This window comes from Brassica napus, chromosome C7 (assembly GCF_020379485.1).
Source record: "Brassica napus cultivar Da-Ae chromosome C7, Da-Ae, whole genome shotgun sequence".
NCBI classification, from domain to species: domain Eukaryota; kingdom Viridiplantae; phylum Streptophyta; class Magnoliopsida; order Brassicales; family Brassicaceae; genus Brassica; species Brassica napus.
In genome coordinates this window covers 50,133,082-50,150,900 of record NC_063450.1, presented here as the reverse complement: position 1 = coordinate 50,150,900, position 17,819 = coordinate 50,133,082, and the positions used below count along the sequence as shown (strand labels likewise).

The following is a 17,819-nucleotide window of genomic DNA, read 5'->3' as shown; positions in this document are numbered from 1 at the left end:
TTCTTTTTTTTCAAAAATGTTTTTCATTTATTGTTTTGAGATAATTTTATAATGTTGATTTGTAATGAGATAAATAGTGATTATATTTTAATTATAGTTTAATTAAAATTATTTAATAAAACTAATGACTCAATCCTAAAATCATGGATAACGTGACAAATAAGCAAATTCACTTCTCAAATAATAGTATAAATTTAGAAAATAATATCAAATTTGTGGTAAATTATAATTTTCCTAATATTTTTTATTTATAATTTGATTTACATTGTTTGAGAATTGATTTACATGGGTTTTTTTTGGTGTAATTGATTTACATGGTTGTTGACGACTGAGTCGTCTCTATCAATCTTATGCTCCTGCTTATGTCACTTCGAGCCAAAAACGACGTCGTTAAGAGTCCAGTTGCTGTTGCTCATCATCACCATCTCGTTGTAATAGAACTGATTAACATCTCCTGATTCTTCGTAGTCTGAGACAGTTCCTTGAATATTTGGAGTTTGGATGTGGTTAGAGTCTGTCAAATTAGAGGAATGATCAAAGTAGGGATCCGAGGAAGTAAACCACTCGGAGAAGAACAGCCTTGGAATCTCAGGACCAGAAGAGCATGAATAGCTGTTCTTGTTGTTGTTGTTATTGTCATTGCTTTCTTGTGATGGAGATGAAGATGTCTTCTCTTGAAGTGGCTGGAAGGAGATAACGTGATTCGAGATCAAGGTTTGCGGGTTTCTTCTCCCGCAAGCAACGAGTGATTCGGAAGAAGTGGATATAGATCTTGCATGTTGCAACTTCTGAGACTTGAGCCATTTCTTTTTCAGATGAGAGTGCCAATAGTTCTTTATCTCATTGTCTGTCCTCCCCGGTAAGAACTTTGCAATCCGAGACCACCTAATCACACCAAAGAACAGCTCTCTTTACTCTTTAGCATCTGCTGGAAAAAGAGGAATAGGTTTTTTTTAGGTTAGGGTAATGCTTACTTGTTTCCCAAGGAAGAATGAAAAGTCAATATGATCTCTTCTTCTTCTGCATTAATCACATCCCTCTTTAACCCTGGTCTTAGATAATTAATCCATCTTAATCTGCAGCTCTTTCCATTCCTTTGTAACCCTTTTCATATTAAACCCCAACAACAAAAAAAAAGGCTAAAATTATTTTGAGAGACAAAGACTAAACAATGAAAAAAAAAGATTAAAGGAGAGACCAGCTTTGATGGGAACAGTGGTCCAGCAAGAATGACCATGAGAGAGGATGAAACTCCTTAGCTTCTCGTCTTCGTCTGGTGACCAGAACCCTTTCCTCTGTCTCTGCTTTGGTCTCTCTCCAGCTATCGTCTTCACCATTTCTCAATCCTGTTATAGTAGAAGAATACATGTCTGTATTGAGATAACATATATATCACCAAAGGCCGACAGATAGAGTTGGCATACTTAATGTTAAGAAATGACCAAATGGGTCTGCTTAGAAATAAAAGACAAATGGTTCGTATACTATATGCATGTAGACCCACATGAAATTTAGGATATTTATGTGTGAATTTCGTATGTATATGCATATTTGTGTATTGTATAAGTACTGATCACAAAAGCCATTGTGGCTATGCAAGGATGGGTTAGGTGTAGCAAAAGTCTGCTAGGAAAAAAATAAATTATTAATACATATATGATCTAACTAGTAACCATCACAAAAATATATAGGGAAGAATACAAAAAGAACGGAAATGGAGATATGAAGAAGAATGATTATTTATTTTCAAATTTAGTAGAGAAAACAAATTTGTTTGTAATATTTTACAAAAAGTAAAAGATATTTATTAATAAATACATTTGTTTGATCAATAATATTTAAGAAAAATAAACTCATTTATAAAATCAAAAATATTCAATTAATATGAAAACGAAAAATAAATATGAATCATATTGTATTTATTTTTTTGATCAATATGAATCATATGTTAAGGAAAGAAGATCAATCACCTTACTTGCATATCACGTTTTATCTATTACTCTGTAAATGCTTGATATGTTCTTTCCCTTAAAGATGTATGTAATCTGTATAAATATGTACTCTTATACATCAATAGAAATCATCCTTCATATCACATATGGTATCAGAGCAGGTCTAATTTTCTTTTCTTTTTTGCCTAGCTCTCTCCTCTGCCGCCACCCTCTTCTTTCTCTACTCTCTCTCCACGTCCCTCTCTTTCTTATCATGTCTACCAATAACAGTGCTACTACCGCTGCAGAAACAATCCAGATCAATAACCCCGCTCTCCTCCACCTCAACATGTCTAACATCGTGAAACTCACGGCATCTAACTACTTGGTCTGGAGTCGACAAGTTCATGCCCTCCTCGATAGATATGAGCTCACTTCTCACCTAGATGAGTCGGCACCCAAACCAGATCAAACGATCACAGCTGATGGTGTCACAACTCCGAATCGAGAGTACACGATGTGGAAGAGGCAAGACAAACTGATCTTCAGTGCGCTTCTTGGTGCACTCTCTCCAACCATTCAACCGCTGGTCTCTCTAGCTCCCACATCTGCAAGTGTTTGGCTCACACTGGCGTCTACCTACGCTAAACCTACGCGTGGACACATTAAGCTCCTGCTGCAACAGCTCAAGTCGTGGACTAAGGACACAAAAACTATTTATGAGTATGTCCAAGGTCTCACAACACGTTTTGATCAACTAGCATTGCTTGGAAAAGTTCTTGACCATGAGGACAGACTTGACTACGTTCTTCAAGGCTTACCTGAGGAGTACAAGCCTGTGATTGAACAGATTGAAGGTCGAGAAGTACCTCCATCGCTTACTGAACTTCACCAGAAGCTCATCAACCATGAAGCCAAAGTCAACGCTTCTACACCTCTGGTGTCTGCTCATATCTCAGCGAATTATGCCAACAATCAACATTATGCTCCGAAGTCAAACAAGAAGCATGTAACCACGTGGACACATCCCAACAACAACAATCAGAAACGATCATCTCGAGGGTATCAAGGGAGGTGTCAAATATGTGGACTTCAGGGTCATTCTGCGAAAAGATGTAACCAGAGGTTTCAGCAAACGTCTCAACCCCCGCTGCTACCCACTCCTACTGGCTGGAACCCGCGTGCAAACATGGCGTTTGCCTCCGCATCTCAACCGTGGATCCTTGACTCAGGCGCGACTCATCACATCACATCTAATCTGAGTAATCTAGCTCTTCATCAACCTTACACAGGCGGTGAGGAAGTTCTGATTGGTGATGGTAGTGGTCTCGCCATTGCGCAAACGGGTTCAACATCACTTCCTTCTTCTTCTTCAAAGCCACTTACTCTGTCTTATGTTCTTTATGTTCCTACTATACATAAGAACCTTATCGTTTATGCAATCACAACAAAGTCTCAGTAGAATTCTTTCCCTCTTATTTTCAGGTGAAAGATCTGAGCTCGGGAATCCCGTTACTCCACGGACGTACCAGTAAGAGCTGTATGAGTGGCCGGTTGTGAATGCTGCAGCAGTCTCTTACTTTGCCACACCAACAGTCAAAACCACCCTCTCAGATTGGCATTCAAGACTTGGCCACCCATCTCTTTCTATACTTAAAAATCTTCTCTCTACCTTTGCTTTACCGCTTTCAGATTCTGTTTCACAAAACCTGTCTTGTGTTGATTGTCTTTCAAATAAGAGTCATAAACTCTCTTTCTCTCAAACATCAATTACTTCTACTCGCCCACTTGAGTACTTGTTCATAGATTTGTGGACTTCTCATGTTCTTTCGGTTGACAAATACAAAAACTATCTTATTCTTGTTGACCATTTCACTCGATACACTTGGTTCTATCAACTCCAACTCAAATCTCATGTCAAAGAAACATTCATTCGTTTCAAAGCTTTGACAGAAAACAAGTTTCAAACAAAGATTGGAACTCTGTTCTCGGATAATGGCGGTGAATTTATTGCTTTACGTGATTTCCTTTCACAATCAGGGATCACTCATCTCACTTCTCCTCCTCACACTCCTGAGCACAATGGCCTTTCCGAGAGAAAACACAGACATATTGTCGAAACAGGTCTCTCCCTGCTTCATCACTCAAAAATCCCAAACACCTACTGGTCTTATGCCTTTTCTACTGCCGTTTATCTAATAAACAGAATGCCTACTCCTGTTCTTTCTCTAAACTCTCCATATCAGCTTCTCTTCAAGTCCCCACCTAACTATTCCAAACTCAAAATCTTTGGTTGTCAATGTTTTCCTTGGCTTCGTCCTTATCGTGACCATAAACTTCAAACACGCTCCACTCCTTGTGTCTTTCTTGGATATTCCTTAACTCAAAGTGCCTATTTGTGTTTTGATCCAGTTCTTCATCGTCTGTTTGTCTCACGTCATGTACGTTTTGATGAGCAAACCTTCCCATTCCAAACTCTTTCGAAAACCCAAACCCCTGCTGCAGTTACCACTACAGACTGGATCTCTCCTGTCTCGATAGTTCACACGGCCTCAACGCCACCTACTGCAGCTCCTATGACTCCCATGAGCACTGATCTTTCACCTGAAACTGATGAGGTAATTTTTTTCTCCTTTGACTAATCCTCCAACTCTGGTTTCTGATGAGATGCAGAATCCTCCTCCTCCAGTCTCAGCACCGGAACCACCATCAGTCTCTCAACCTCAACAGCCTCTGCAACCTGCTCCAGTCCTATCACAAAACGTCAACAATGCTCCGATGACCTCTACTTTTGATGCTGGTACCGGTCAAGCAGAGAACTCAGAAACCATGCCTTTCCCACAAGTTCTGAACAAGCGCAACCCCAACAAGAGCAACGCCAAAACCTTCACCAGATGACTACAAGAGCTAAAAAGGGTATCTCCAAACCGAATACCAAATATGCTAATACGGCTCAGTTTCAGAAGGAAATACATACAATTCCAAAAACAATTGCACAAGCTTTAGCTGATCCTCGGTGGCGTCAGGCTGTCCTTGATGAGTTCAACTCCATCGTTAAAAACGGTACATACTCTCTGGTTCCACCAACATCACACCAGAACACTGTGAGTTGCCGCTGGATCTTCACTATCAAATATAATCCTGATGGGACTGTGCGCAAGTACAAAGCACGACTTGTCGCTCGAGGATACACGCAGGTTCCAGGAATTGATTATACAGAGACTTTCAGTCCGGTGATCAAGAGCACCACCATTCGTCTGGTTCTGGACATTGCTATCAGTCGAAATTGGCCAATCAAACAGTTGGATGTAAACAACGCCTTCCTCCAAGGTACTTTAACCGAAGAAGTTTACACAACACAGCCACCTGGTTTCATTGATGCTGATCATCCTCATCATGTTTGTCGCCTGCATAAAGCTCTGTACGGTCTTAAACAAGCACCTCGTGCTTGGTATCAAAAACTCAACAATCATCTAATCAAGTCTGGCTTCACAAACTCTCTCGCTGATACTTCTCTGTTTATACTTCGGCATCATAAAAGTCTTATATATCTTCTTGTGTACGTTGACGACATTATCATCACTGGTAATGATCTTGTTCTGCTGCAACAGACCTTGACTCTCCTTGCTACTCGTTTCTCAGTCAAGGACCCTGAAGACTTAAATTACTTCCTTGGAATAGAAGCGCATCGCACCAATGCAGGCATGCACTTAACTCAGCGAAGGTACATTCTGGATCTTCTCCAACGCTGTAATATGACAGACGCTAAGCCTGTCTCCACTCCTATGGCCACGGCTCCAAAGCTCTCTGCCAGTTCAGGAACGTTGTTGTCTGATCCAACTGTATACAGATCAACCATTGGCAGCCTCCAATATCTTGCTTTCACCCGGCCAGATATTTCCTATGCTGTGAACCGCTTGTCTCAGTACATGCATAAGCCCACGACTGATCACTGGCAGGCTGCAAAGAGAGTCTTACGTTACCTGGCAGGAACAACGTCTCATGGTTTGTACTTCAGCCGCAACAATGTGTCCTCCTTACATGCCTTCTCCGATGCTGATTGGGCTGGAGATACTGATGACTTTGTATCCACAAATGCCTACATAATCTATCTTGGCAAGCATCCAGTCTCATGGTCTTCTAAGAAACAGAAGGGAGTTGCGCGCTCGTCCTCTGAAGCAGAGTATAGATCAGTTGCTAACACATCAGCTGAAATTCGTTGGATCTGCTCTCTACTCGTTGAGCTTGGCATCAAGATATCATCGCCACCGGTGATCTATTGTGACAATGTTAGGCGCAACATATCTCTGTGCTAATCCTATCTTTCATTCTCGAATGAAACACTTGGCGCTTGATTACCACTTCATCCGAAATCAGATCACTTCAGGTCAGCTTCGTGTGGTTCATGTCTCCTCAAAAGACCAACTTGCTGATGCATTGACTAAGCCACTGTCCAGATCACCTTTCAGGATGCTTTTAGACAAGATTGGTGTTGCTAAAGCACCTCCATCGTGAGGGGGAATGTTAAGGAAAGAAGATCAATCACCTTACTTGCGTATCACGTTTTCTCTATTACTCTGTAAATGCTTGATATATTCTTTCCCTTAAAGATGTATCTAATCTATATAAATATGTATTTTTATACATCAATAGAAATCATCCTTCATATCACGTATCATATTGTGTTTATAAAGTGACACTTTTCGTATAACGGAAAAAAATGTATCAAAATAACAATTTTTGTGAAACAAAGAAAATAGGGTTCAACACAAAACGATTAGCGTATTAGTTTAAGTTCAATCGTATTTTAGATATGTGATTTCTTCAAGCATATAAAATCTTCATATCCAAAAAATATCTCTAAAATGGTGACAAGAACTCAAGAAAATAAGACCGACTTCTTCAATTTGGATCACGTATAAATTTAACTCAGTGGATGGAATAATCTGTCTGGTTCAATCCAATGATTGTAAATGATGAAACAATGATTATAGAGAAACAATCATTCAATCTGTTAAAGAATGTGTCTTTTTAGTAAAGCATCAATAGCAAGTAGACAAACTGTATTTGCAAGACCAAGAACTTGGAATAATATTTTTTAAATTTATCTCCTAGCAAAGTTCGAAAAAAAAAAATTTATCTGCTAGCTATATATATTAGAATTTTAAGTTGCCTAGAGACATTTTGTATGTAATTTGCAGTGAAGTCAACATTGAGCTCCTATTTGCTGCAAGAAATTAATTGTATAGTTTTTTCCACTCACGTTTTTGTCTTTCTTGATAATAGAACAAAAAGTATTACATTTACACCGAAAAGTGGACCAGTTATAAGATTTATCTGAGGAATATTGTTAACTTTTGCAATGTTAATTACTTATGTCCCGTTCGCAATGAGCTGTCGCTAATTTTCAAATACTCTGACTTTGTTTTATACTTGTTGGCTCTACTGGCCTCTGGAAAATGCCTGTGATGAAGCATGACCAAATGTACTCTTCTCTAGACCAATGACACATCTAATGTTATGACGATCATGTTTAGTCATCCGAGAATGTTATATGATCAGTCTTGATTAGGGACAGATTGTTGATCAACAAAACTTCTCCTGCTTTTCACCATTTGGATTTGTGGTATGGTAATATACTTGTCTCTCTCAGATATTTGTTACAGATCGACTGAGACAATGTACTTTTAACATGGCCTAGTTTGTGTTCCATATATTGATAGCACGTCAATGAAAATATCATTAGTCAAACACATGTTTCATGGTTAGAGAAGACAGCCGTTAGTCAAATAATGACGAATGCTTTAAGAAATTAGATGAATAATCTTCTTGTGCTGCTACATGAACGAACCTGTTCTTCATAATGCCAACAAGTCTATAATGTAAAGAAACCAACATGCATCATCCAGAACTCGGATCACTAAAACTGGTAGCTACATCTCTCTATCGTGCCTAATCTGACAGGTTTCTTCTTCTTGGACACCGAGTAGAATCACGAACTAATCATGTTGAAATGGAATCTGGATAGCTGTTGAGGAATGGTCGATATAACCGGTCCATATCTCTGTCACAGGAAAAGAATAAAATCGTTAGAAAATTGGGATAAGACCATTTCTAACGTTTGAAAGTATCTGAAAATATATATAGAAAAACAAAAACCTGAACATTGTCATAGAGTTCAAACAAAGGGACGGCCAAGAGTTTCAAGTTTTTGGGCACTGCAAAGTACTCTTTCTCAGACAAGTGAACAATGTAGAGTCTCTTGCATTCCTGCCCATTCCAAAAAAAGAGAGAGATGTAAACAAAACCTACTCAGAAAAAGAGTAAAACAGGAATGTTGTGACTTGTGAAGCTATATTGTGCGTTTTTTTTTATTACCTTTGGTTTCGTGATGTGAGGAGGGCAATACGGGTACATCATGGTTTCAAAGTTTGGACGCCACCATGTCGCAACACATTCTCCTACCTGTTAAAGGGGGTAAAAAGCCCATCGCCGAACAATGTATCAGGGACAGAGCGATGTACATACCTAAGAATCTATCTATACCTAATCATCTAGTCAAAAGGAATAGAGAGGAAACCAGAATAGTACCTTCCAGTCGGGTACAATACCAGCCGAATTGCCTCCAAGCTTACTGGTCAACTTTCTCTTCAGACCTTCGACTTCTGCAAGACATAACATAGCACAACTTTTCGAAGCAATAAAGAAAATCACAATAGTATAGAAAGTAATAATAACAGATGGTTGCTGCATACCATTTTCTCCAGGCTTCAGGCGTCCACCTGGAAGTTTGCAGAATGTGTTACCGATTTGCAGGAGAAGTATATGAGGATGGTTGTGTTCTTGCACCTGAAAGGTTGATCAGCAAAAGGTATCAACACCAATCCTAGGGTTGCAGAGAGAGAGAGAGATCAAATCTCAAATCCTAATAGGTAGTAACAACAACCATTCACTAAAGTTATGCACCAACGAGAAACGTTTATACATAACAGTTGCACTAATTTTTAGATAGCAGGTGTTGATACAACATAGATAAAGCTCCAGAGGAGTCTGATAACAAGCATACTCGACCGAAAAATGCAGAACATTATCTCACAGATCGAAAAGGAATAAATAACACATACCAGAAGAATCCCTTCAACGCTAGTCCTCATGCCCTCTTTCATATAGCTGCAACACACCAATCAATAAAACAAGAAAGAGATACTCTTCAGTCATTAACAGACTTCAACAATGTCTTGAGATAAAACTATAGAACTCAAGACTAGAAAAGTAAGAGACTTTCGACGGAATTACAAAAAAACAAGTGATCTAGAATGTCTTGTGTTGTGTTAGATCTTTCTTAACGATAGACATCAGCAGCAGCAAAAGACGTAGGTAATCGTTAACTGAATCAGCAAGATCATGATTTAAGCATGTAAAGGCCGGAGCTTTCTTCTGGGGTTTTTCTAAATTCAGCAGTAGCTACAAGAAGATGACAGAGGAAAGAGTCGGAATCGTACTTGACTTTCATACGAGCGAGTCGGTCGGCGACGGAGGTGTCCTTCTCCAGCTTCGGTTCTTTAGTTCCGAAGCTGTAATTCGAAAGAGGGTATGTGTTCACCACCTGAGACATAGCCATCTCTCTCTACTCTCTGGGTAATCGATCTATTGATCTCGGCGGCGACGGCGACAGAGAAGTAATCTCGACGGAGAAGTTAATACGACACCGTATCCACTACAACTTCTAGAGTCGCGTTCTTAATACGACGTCGTATCAAATCAAAACCCATCGATGGCCCATTAGGGAATCTGGTCGGGTGTAGAAAGGCCCATTAAAATATCAGGCCTAGAAGAGCTTCCTCAAACCGCTTGCCTTCATCACTCTGCTAACACTCTTCTCCAGACTCTCAAGCAGCAGCCTAAGAAAGCGCGCGAAAATTGGCAACCAACGAAATCGCCATAGCCACGACCTTCCACGAAGAAGCAACTATGGGCAAGCAGAAACAGCAGGTGATTTCTCGATTCTTCGCTCCCAAACCCAAACCCTCACCACCGCCGAATCAGGAATCGTCGACACCGCCGCCGAAGATTTCCGCCACCGTCTCCTTCTCCCCTTCCAAGCGAAAACTTCTCTCCGACCATCTCGCCGCCGCGTCACCGAAGAAGCCTAAACTATCTCCCCACACTCAAAACCCCGATCCCAATCTACACCGAAGGTTCCTCCAGCGATTCCTAGAACCTCCACCGGAGGAAGAATCTCTCCCCGTAACAACCTCGATTAAGTACACGCCGTTGGAACAGCAGGTGGTGGAGCTGAAGAGCAAGCACCCGGATGTGATTCTGATGGTGGAAGTTGGTTACAGGTATAGATTCTTCGGAGAAGACGCGGAGATCGCAGCACGTGTGTTGGGAATTTACGCTCATATGGATCACAGTTTCATGACGGCGAGCGTACCGACGTTTCGGCTCAATGTCCACGTGAGGAGGCTGGTGAATGCAGGGTACAAGATTGGTGTGGTGAAGCAGACCGAAACTGCCGCTATTAAGTCCCACGGTGCTAACCGGAGCGGTCCGTTTTTCCGTGGACTATCGGGTTTGTATACTAAAGCGACTCTTGAAGCGGCTGAGGATATAAGTGGCGGGTGTGTTGGTGAAGAAGGTTTTGGTGGTCAGAGTAATTTTTTGGTTTGTGTTGTGGATGAGAGAGTTGACAGGGAGACTAATAAAGGTTGTGGTTTGGAAGCGGGCTTTGATGTTAGAGTTGGTGTTGTTGGTGTTGAGATTTCTACTGGTGAAGTTGTTCATGGAGAGTTTAATGATAATTTCATGAGGAGTGGGTTAGAGGCTGTGGTTTTGAGCTTATCACCAGCTGAGTTGCTGCTTGGCCAGCCTCTTTCACAGCAAACTGAGAAGGTACAGTTATATGTGTATAAGTCAATGTTACATTTGGTATTTTAAGCTCCTTTTTTTGGTTTTATCATTATTCTGTCTGTAGGTATCGTGTGCTGGATGCTTCTTGATGAACTGTTTGACAAGAATCTTTGTCTGTATGAAAATTTATTCTACGGATTAGTTTAGTATACTAGAACTTCTGTTCTTGGTTGATATAAATGTGGTCGCTTAGTATCTTTGTTTGGCAGTTTCTGTTGGGATATGCTGGACCCACTTCAAACGTTCGAGTGGAACGTGCCTCACTGGATCGTTTCCGCAATGATAGTGCAGTAGATGAGATTGTTTCAATATATGAAGATCTCAGTGCAAGAAACATAGAAGATGATAAAGAGAACAGGGTGGAGGTTGCTGGAGAGAAAATATCTTGCTTGACAGTTCATGTATGTCATTTGATTTCCTTAAACTAACTTTTGTTTATGCTAGATGTTTTTCTTGTAGATTTTGTTTTTCAATAAAACTAGTTACTTGTTGCAGTTCCTGCTAATTTGTTGCCTTGTTGATGGTGCAGACAATTATGAACATGCCACATCTGACTGTTAAAGCCCTTGCCCTGACACTGCGCCATCTCAGACAGTTTGGATTTGAAAGGATCCTTTTCGAGGGAGCTTCAGTTCGCTCTTTATCAAGCACCACAGAGATGACTCTCTCAGCCAATACACTGCAACAGTTGGAGGTGCTTTCCGCTTTATTTGACCTGTCATAATGTGATATTCAGTGAATATTAAGACTCGAGTCTTTTGTAAGTACTCTAACAGAGATTCCCTTTAAAACGGTTTGTCGCTTTTTCAGGTTGTAAGAAATAATTCAGATGGATCGGAGTCTGGCTCTTTATTCCATAATATGAACCAGACTCTTACGGTATATGGTTCCAGGCTTCTTAGACACTGGGTAAGACACATTTTATTTTCTTCTTACCTTTGGCACAAAGAGCTTTTTGTAAGGATAAACCACGTTGTCGTCGTATTATAATAAAGTAATAAGATTTTACGGCCATCAGTTCTTGAAGGGACATAGATTTCTATACTTACCTTTCAGAAACAGAGTCTTGATGGACTTTTCGCTGATCATGATTTGTGAACACTTTCACTCGACAGGTGACTCATCCTCTTTGCGATAGAAATTTGATATCGGCTCGCCTTGATGCTGTTTCGGAGATTGTTGCATGCATGGGATCTCCTAGTTCTTCCCAGGCCAGCGATGAGTTAGATGAAGAAAGTTCTGAGAGAAAAATTGTACCACCTGAGCTTTATCATGTGCTCTCCTCAGTCTTGACAGCCTTGTCTAGATCACCTGATATTCAACGTGGAATAACAAGAATCTTTCATCGGACTGCTAAAGCCACAGAGGTGAAACTTGGCTTGTCATTTACCCTCTTTATATGTGTCTGGCATATAGTGCAATACTGTCATAATCATTTCCTGCAGAGGAAGTATAAAGCGCATCATTTATGTTGACTAATTATAAAACTCTTTCTGAAGTAAGTTGGCTAACAATAAAGAGTATTGGCATCTTTGTGATATCTAGTCAAACAAAAAAATACTGATGCATAGTAGTAGCATCTGACAGAAATTGTTCAGGGTCCTATCCTCTTTCCTCACAATGATATTCATTTTTTGATAGTCATATGTAGAGCTATAAATGTCAATGGGCATTTGTTTATTCTTAGATATCTTGTTAGTTCTTTGTTTACCTCTCTTCCTCACCTGAGGCCTGAGAGTTCTTAACTTTCTGGGTGAAAAGTTCATTGCAGTTATCGAAGCTATTTTACTTGCGGGGAAGCAACTTCAACGCCTTGGCATTAAGCAAGATTGTGAAACGAGGAGTATGCAATCCGCAACTGTGCGGTCTTCTCTTTTGAGAAAATTGATTTCTGTTGTTTCGTCCCCTGCTGTGGTTGACAATGCCGCGAAACTTCTCTCTGCCCTCAACAAGGAAGGGGCTGCTCGAGGAGACTTGCTCAACATACTAATCACTTCTAGCAACCAATTTCCTGAGGTTTATATACCATTAATCGCTTCTCTCTTTACATTATGTTTTATGTATCATAAAGGCCCTTAAACACTGATCTGATTCTATTTTAGCGGCGATTTTGTGTGTTCATAATTCAGTTGTGTTATTTACTATGGACAGCTTGCTGAAGCTCGCCAAGCAGTTCTAGCTGTCAGGGAAAAGCTAGACTCCTTGATAGTTTCATATCGAAAGAAGCTTGCAAATCGAAATTTGGAATTTCTTGAAGTGTCTGGGATCACGCATTTAATAGAGGTACTCTCCTGAGAACTCGTATTCTTTTAGATGATGCTTTTCTTACCACAAGAGTGCAGCCTTTTTTATTCTTTTTGAAACTGCACCTAAATGGTTACTCCAAAAAGCATCTTCATGTATCTAGAAGAGAGAAAAATTTAAGCAGGAAGCTTGTGTTAATCTGATTTCGTGTACATTTCCACAAGACATCATTCACAGCTACTGAACCTAATATCTTCATTTGTATAAACACATCATCTTTTAAAATTTAGGACATTTGTTTCTGATCTGAAGCTAATGATTTCTTTCTGATACCAGGTGCCTGTTGATGCCAAGGTTCCTATGAATTGGGTGAAAGTAAATAGCACCAAAAAGACTATTCGATATCACCCCCCAGAAATATTAGCTGGATTGGACGAGCTAGCTCTAGCAACAGAACATCTTTCTATAGTAAACCGAGCGTCATGGGATAGTTTTCTCAAAAGTTTTGGTAGATACTATACTGATTTTCAGGCTGCCGTTCAAGCTCTTGCTGCGCTGGACTGTTTGCACTCCCTTGCAACTCTATGTAGAAATAAGGTTTGCCAAAGGAACAAACCCCACAAAATTTTCTAGTAGTCACTGCTTTTCAATTCTTAACTTGTGTTCTTCTTTTTTCCCCTATGCAGAACTATATTTGTCCTTTGTTTGTTGATGACAGTGAACCAGTTGAGATAAACATACAGTCTGGTCGTCATCCTGTATGCTTCTGCTCTCACTTATTATTCTTTTCTCTTCCTTTGCCTACTCAAGTTGGGAATATATTGTTCATTGCTTTTTCAAAAATTTCCCAGGTTTTGGAGACTATATTACAAGATAACTTCGTCCCAAATGACACAAGCTTGCACGCAGAAGGGGAATATTGCCAGATTATCACTGGACCTAACATGGGAGGAAAGAGCTGCTATATCCGCCAGGTTGCTTTAATTTCCATAATGGCTCAGGTAACATGGAGATTAACAGTACAAGCTTATGATTTTTGTACATCTGTTGAATGACAAATGATTCTAGTTATTCCCTTTGGTTTCCCAGGTTGGTTCCTTTGTACCAGCTTCATTCGCCAAGCTGCACGTTCTTGATGGTGTTTTCACTCGGATGGGTGCTACAGACAGTATCCAGCATGGTCGAAGTACTTTTCTAGAGGAGTTAAGTGAGGCCTCGCACATAATCAGAACCTGCTCTTCCCGTTCGCTTGTTATAATAGATGAGCTTGGAAGAGGCACTAGCACACATGACGGTGTAGCCATTGCCTATGCAACACTACACCATCTCTTAGTAGAAAAGAGATGTTTGGTTCTTTTTGTCACGCATTACCCTGAAATAGCCGAGATCAGTAACAGTTTCCCGGTTTCTGCTGGTACATACCATGTCTCGTATCTGACATCACAGAAGGATAATGGCGGGTCTGATCATGATGATGTGACCTACCTATATAAACTTGTGCGTGGCCTTTGCAGCAGGAGCTTTGGTTTTAAGGTTGCTCAGCTTGCCCAGGTAAACTCCGTCTATTTTTTTTTCCCATCCGCCTCACATGCAGATGCTTACACAATTAAGTTCATTCAGATATAGATAGATGTTTAAGATGATTATTGAAGTCACTTTAGTCCGCTCATGGAAGCTGATCTCCACATCTATATTTGACTGTAGATACCTCCATCATGTATACATCGAGCCATCACCATGGCTGCAAATTTGGAAGCTGAGGTACGTGCAAGAGAGAGAAATACAGTTAGTAGCATAAAGCATCTCATGGAGTCACCGGGGAAACCAAAAGCACATGCTGAACCCCCAGAATCCCGCACCGAAGAATCTATGTCTGTTTTAGGTGACTTGTTTGCAGACCTGAGATGTGCTCTCTCTGAAGACGACCCTTCAAAATCATTCAAGTTATTAAAAGGTGCTTGGAAGATTGCAGAAGATTTAGTAGCAAGGTCGGAAGACCAAAACCCAATGCATCATCAACATTTCAGCAACAATGCAAGGTTTTGATAACGCTGCTTGGGTGTCACTAATGTGCAGGCAAAAATAGTTATGTATTAACAAGAACATCCCAAGGAATTGAAATGAGACTGAATGTGCCATGCCATATATGATAAAATCACTTACTGGACGTTGTTGATGTCTTAATTAGAGTTTCTTCTAAGTTGATCAATATTTCCTTTTGTATATATATATAGAGTTTGCTTCCAGTCCTTGCTCTGAAATTCTTTGAAGATTGTTGCTATATAAAGTTTTCAAAAGTTCTTTACATACATAATTAATCATTAACAATTCAAAAACGAACCAAACAGTTGACGTTTAGAACGGAAAGCACTCTATTAAGAGTTAACACACTGGGTCTCTTCAAAAATACATTCTATTTATGTCTAGAATAAGCTGATTACAAAACTACCCTTACCAGTCAACGTAAATCAGCTGAATCTAACGGATAATTCTATTTCTAGTGGCTAAACATAGAATCTATAATGGTCAATGTCAAATGCACGGACGGCTATTGAGACCGCACGTCTTCTTAAAGCGTGAGATCCGTGGTGAGGGTAAACATACGAGGTAGAAAAAGTCCAAGAGAGACAAGACAAAAAAAAAACTTCCGGAAGCGAGCGAGAATCTGTCGTGCCAATCTTCGATAGGAAGCAAGGTGACTCTGTCCGAATAGTATATCATAAGCAGTTGCGAATTGGTGTGAATTTGGATTTTATAGGTGTATGACCTACCTAACAGTAGAGGAAGATGATGATCAATGTGTAGACCTGCCCAACATGTACGTAATCTAAGCTGAGTTTTTTTCTTCTTTAATGTTGCAATCAGGTCGAGCTATAATATTGGTCAAGCCTGAAAGAGAATATAATCACCTCAAGATGACAAAGTATGTTTCCCCTTCTCCCATTTTACTTTTACATTGGACATTTTCCTTCAAGATGGTTCATGTAGATGGAAACGAGAATTATTGTTTGTTTAGTAATAAAGACAAGAAAATTTAAATGAATCATTTAGATGAATTTTAAAAATTTAGATAGAGCTGCATTTAAATGGATCATCTGGATATGGACAAATGAATACCTGCTTGTGTATGTTTATGAGTTTCCCTATTCAAGCACAAAAGTGAATAGTAAGAGTACTCTTGTCTTTGATTGTAAGGCTCATGAACTACATAATAGCAATTGTTGTTAAGTTTTATCTAAGGATGTTTCCTATCTACGGTTCAGGGGCTGTACACATTGTCCCTTTTTCTTTAGCTATTAAGCAAAACTTCTCTTGGTGTAGCATCATCAAGTATGTTAATATTCAATGGCAGGGGACGTGTACAATGGGATGAAGCTAATATAGTGGAAATTGAATCTAACAAACCTGTTAGGCAGAAGATTACCGAACCAAAGACACCCTATCACCCACCGTACCCCATGATTGATGACGATGGTGGTTTGTCCATTGCTCTATTTTTAATGCCTACATATATGTTTTATTTGCCGCAGGCGTCCTGTTTTAATTGTTATCAGCCTAGTTGGAAGTGTGACTTGAACTAGTTTTTTTTTTCATGGTTTGGTTTTTATCAGGTTCTCTGTCTTCTAGAGTAAGATCGTTTGACAACTTTGTTGAAATGCATCGTGCTGAAGAACTAAAGAATGATCTGAACGATTTAGCTTCTTCCAGTAAAATTATTAGCCACATATCTGATTCTGGTGACTGGACCCCGTCAGAGGATGAAGCAGAACCAATAGATCAAAATGAAGACGGTTCTTCGCAAAATACCCATCAAAGCTGACTCAGTAGTTCCATCATGTCATCATATCTTCATCTCTGATTTTTTGTGCACTGCAGATCCTGAGGGAGAGAAAAACACAAGTTTCAATGAACATAGACGGGTGCACTATGACGAGTTTCGAATGGTAAAGGAGATGAGATCCTCTGGTGGTTCTTTCTATGGTGAAGACGCAGAAGGAGACGATAGTGCCAAAACGGGTAAACCAGAGGCAACAATCTCACAGAACACTCCAGGTGCTGCGGATGCGATATCTTCAGGGAAGTCATCTTCGTCTTCTACTTGATGAACACATTGTTACACTATGGTGTTATTTCTGGATTATACATATGTAGAACTTTATATTTATAAGAAATTAAGAACATCTTGTTTGCATTTTAATTGCACCCCAAAAAAAAAAATGAAAAAAACATTGACACCAATTTAACCCCCTAAAAGGAGACCATATTCTATTTTGAAAACTCACACGATTTGAAGAAGAGAGACATAGTTGTTATGGGCTCTTGATTTTTGAATCTTGGTCGTTTCTTCTATGGAGGCTTCATCGATCAAGATATCCCACTGGCCTTAACACTTTTGTTGCTGAGTAAATCAAACATTGTTTTCTGGTTCACTGGAAACCAAACAGAGGTAGCTGCACTCAACACAATCCCGGTAGGCTCACCACGCACATAACACATTCACGTTATTTCGGGACATCAGTCACATGTTTTGTCCCTCGTCCTCTACATGAGTTCTCTTCCATATGCGTAAAGAGCCGGATACCTAAGTAATTGCTTTGAGTCGAGTCATACGCTCTGCTATTTCAGTTGCAATGAATACTATTGATAGTAACCATTTATATTTCCACAGTACAAGATTCTAATAGATTACTCTTTCTACGGAAAAGATTATGATAGATCATCAAACCACTA

At 39.8% G+C, this 17,819-nt stretch overlaps 4 protein-coding genes across 8 annotated transcripts; 2 read left to right on the top strand and 2 right to left on the bottom strand.

Moving 5' to 3' along the window:
- Window positions 1-23: 23 nt before the first annotated feature.
- LOC106409833 (transcription factor LAF1-like) lies at window positions 24-1,509 on the bottom strand. Its single transcript, XM_013850389.3, has 3 exons — window positions 1,199-1,509; window positions 975-1,104; window positions 24-885 (listed from the first exon to the last, which is right to left on the bottom strand). Exons 1-3 carry the CDS (start codon window positions 1,335-1,337, stop codon window positions 366-368), a joined length of 789 nt encoding a protein of 262 aa, XP_013705843.2. The 5' UTR covers window positions 1,338-1,509; the 3' UTR covers window positions 24-365.
- Window positions 1,510-7,721: 6,212 nt separating this feature from the next.
- On the bottom strand, window positions 7,722-9,670 carry LOC106407302 (pre-mRNA cleavage factor Im 25 kDa subunit 2). Of its 2 annotated transcripts, XM_048763131.1 has the most exons (7): window positions 9,434-9,670; window positions 9,056-9,101; window positions 8,687-8,780; window positions 8,523-8,596; window positions 8,310-8,396; window positions 8,091-8,201; window positions 7,722-7,995 (listed from the first exon to the last, which is right to left on the bottom strand). In XM_048763131.1, exons 1-7 carry the CDS (start codon window positions 9,550-9,552, stop codon window positions 7,924-7,926), a joined length of 603 nt encoding a protein of 200 aa, XP_048619088.1. In that variant the 5' UTR covers window positions 9,553-9,670; the 3' UTR covers window positions 7,722-7,923. The 2 variants fall into 2 exon arrangements, with proteins under 2 accessions (XP_048619088.1, XP_048619087.1); XM_048763130.1 differs by having other exon boundaries at window positions 8,523-8,780.
- A 104-nt stretch (window positions 9,671-9,774) lies between these two features.
- Window positions 9,775-15,315, top strand: LOC106407650 (DNA mismatch repair protein MSH3). Of its 2 annotated transcripts, XM_013848524.3 has the most exons (12): window positions 9,777-10,826; window positions 11,054-11,245; window positions 11,374-11,538; window positions 11,655-11,753; window positions 11,960-12,211; window positions 12,606-12,860; window positions 12,996-13,127; window positions 13,425-13,685; window positions 13,775-13,846; window positions 13,940-14,089; window positions 14,178-14,639; window positions 14,793-15,315. In XM_013848524.3, the coding sequence occupies exons 1-12, from the start codon at window positions 9,903-9,905 to the stop codon at window positions 15,132-15,134; spliced, it is 3,306 nt and encodes a 1,101-aa protein (XP_013703978.1). In that variant the 5' UTR covers window positions 9,777-9,902; the 3' UTR covers window positions 15,135-15,315. The 2 variants fall into 2 exon arrangements, with proteins under 2 accessions (XP_048619086.1, XP_013703978.1); XM_048763129.1 differs by having other exon boundaries at window positions 9,775-10,826; window positions 13,775-14,089.
- A 229-nt stretch (window positions 15,316-15,544) lies between these two features.
- Window positions 15,545-17,280, top strand: LOC106409676 (protein phosphatase inhibitor 2-like). Of its 3 annotated transcripts, none has more exons than XM_048763133.1 (5): window positions 15,545-15,783; window positions 15,954-16,011; window positions 16,441-16,562; window positions 16,700-16,879; window positions 16,965-17,280. In XM_048763133.1, the coding sequence occupies exons 2-5, from the start codon at window positions 16,004-16,006 to the stop codon at window positions 17,189-17,191; spliced, it is 537 nt and encodes a 178-aa protein (XP_048619090.1). In that variant the 5' UTR covers window positions 15,545-15,783; window positions 15,954-16,003; the 3' UTR covers window positions 17,192-17,280. The 3 variants fall into 3 exon arrangements, with proteins under 3 accessions (XP_048619090.1, XP_048619089.1, XP_022562954.1); XM_048763132.1 differs by having other exon boundaries at window positions 16,441-16,565; XM_022707233.2 differs by having other exon boundaries at window positions 15,545-15,846; window positions 16,441-16,565.
- The last annotated feature ends 539 nt before the right edge of the window (window positions 17,281-17,819 follow it).

Excerpts from the sequence above, each read along its gene's own strand:
- LOC106407650 (XM_048763129.1), top strand. The coding sequence starts at position 9,903 with ATGGGCAAGCAGAAACAGCAGGTGATTTCTCGATTCTTCGCTCCCAAA. Across the intron at positions 11,246-11,373 it reads TATCTTGCTTGACAGTTCAT|ACAATTATGAACATGCCACA; the intron begins GTATGTCATTTG and ends TTGATGGTGCAG. Across the intron at positions 14,640-14,792 it reads AGGTTGCTCAGCTTGCCCAG|ATACCTCCATCATGTATACA; the intron begins GTAAACTCCGTC and ends ATTTGACTGTAG.
- LOC106407302 (XM_048763130.1), bottom strand. The coding sequence starts at position 9,552 with ATGGCTATGTCTCAGGTGGTGAACACATACCCTCTTTCGAATTACAGC. Across the intron at positions 9,102-9,433 it reads CTCGCTCGTATGAAAGTCAA|CTATATGAAAGAGGGCATGA; the intron begins GTACGATTCCGA and ends GGTGTGTTGCAG. Across the intron at positions 7,996-8,090 it reads AACTCTATGACAATGTTCAG|AGATATGGACCGGTTATATC; the intron begins GTTTTTGTTTTT and ends TTCCTGTGACAG.
- LOC106409833 (XM_013850389.3), bottom strand. The coding sequence starts at position 1,337 with ATGGTGAAGACGATAGCTGGAGAGAGACCAAAGCAGAGACAGAGGAAA. Across the intron at positions 1,105-1,198 it reads CACTGTTCCCATCAAAGCTG|GGTTACAAAGGAATGGAAAG; the intron begins GTCTCTCCTTTA and ends TAATATGAAAAG. Across the intron at positions 886-974 it reads CATTCTTCCTTGGGAAACAA|GTGGTCTCGGATTGCAAAGT; the intron begins GTAAGCATTACC and ends TGGTGTGATTAG.
- LOC106409676 (XM_048763132.1), top strand. Across the intron at positions 16,566-16,699 it reads CATGATTGATGACGATGGTG|GTTCTCTGTCTTCTAGAGTA; the intron begins GTTTGTCCATTG and ends GGTTTTTATCAG. Across the intron at positions 16,880-16,964 it reads AATAGATCAAAATGAAGACG|ATCCTGAGGGAGAGAAAAAC; the intron begins GTTCTTCGCAAA and ends TGTGCACTGCAG.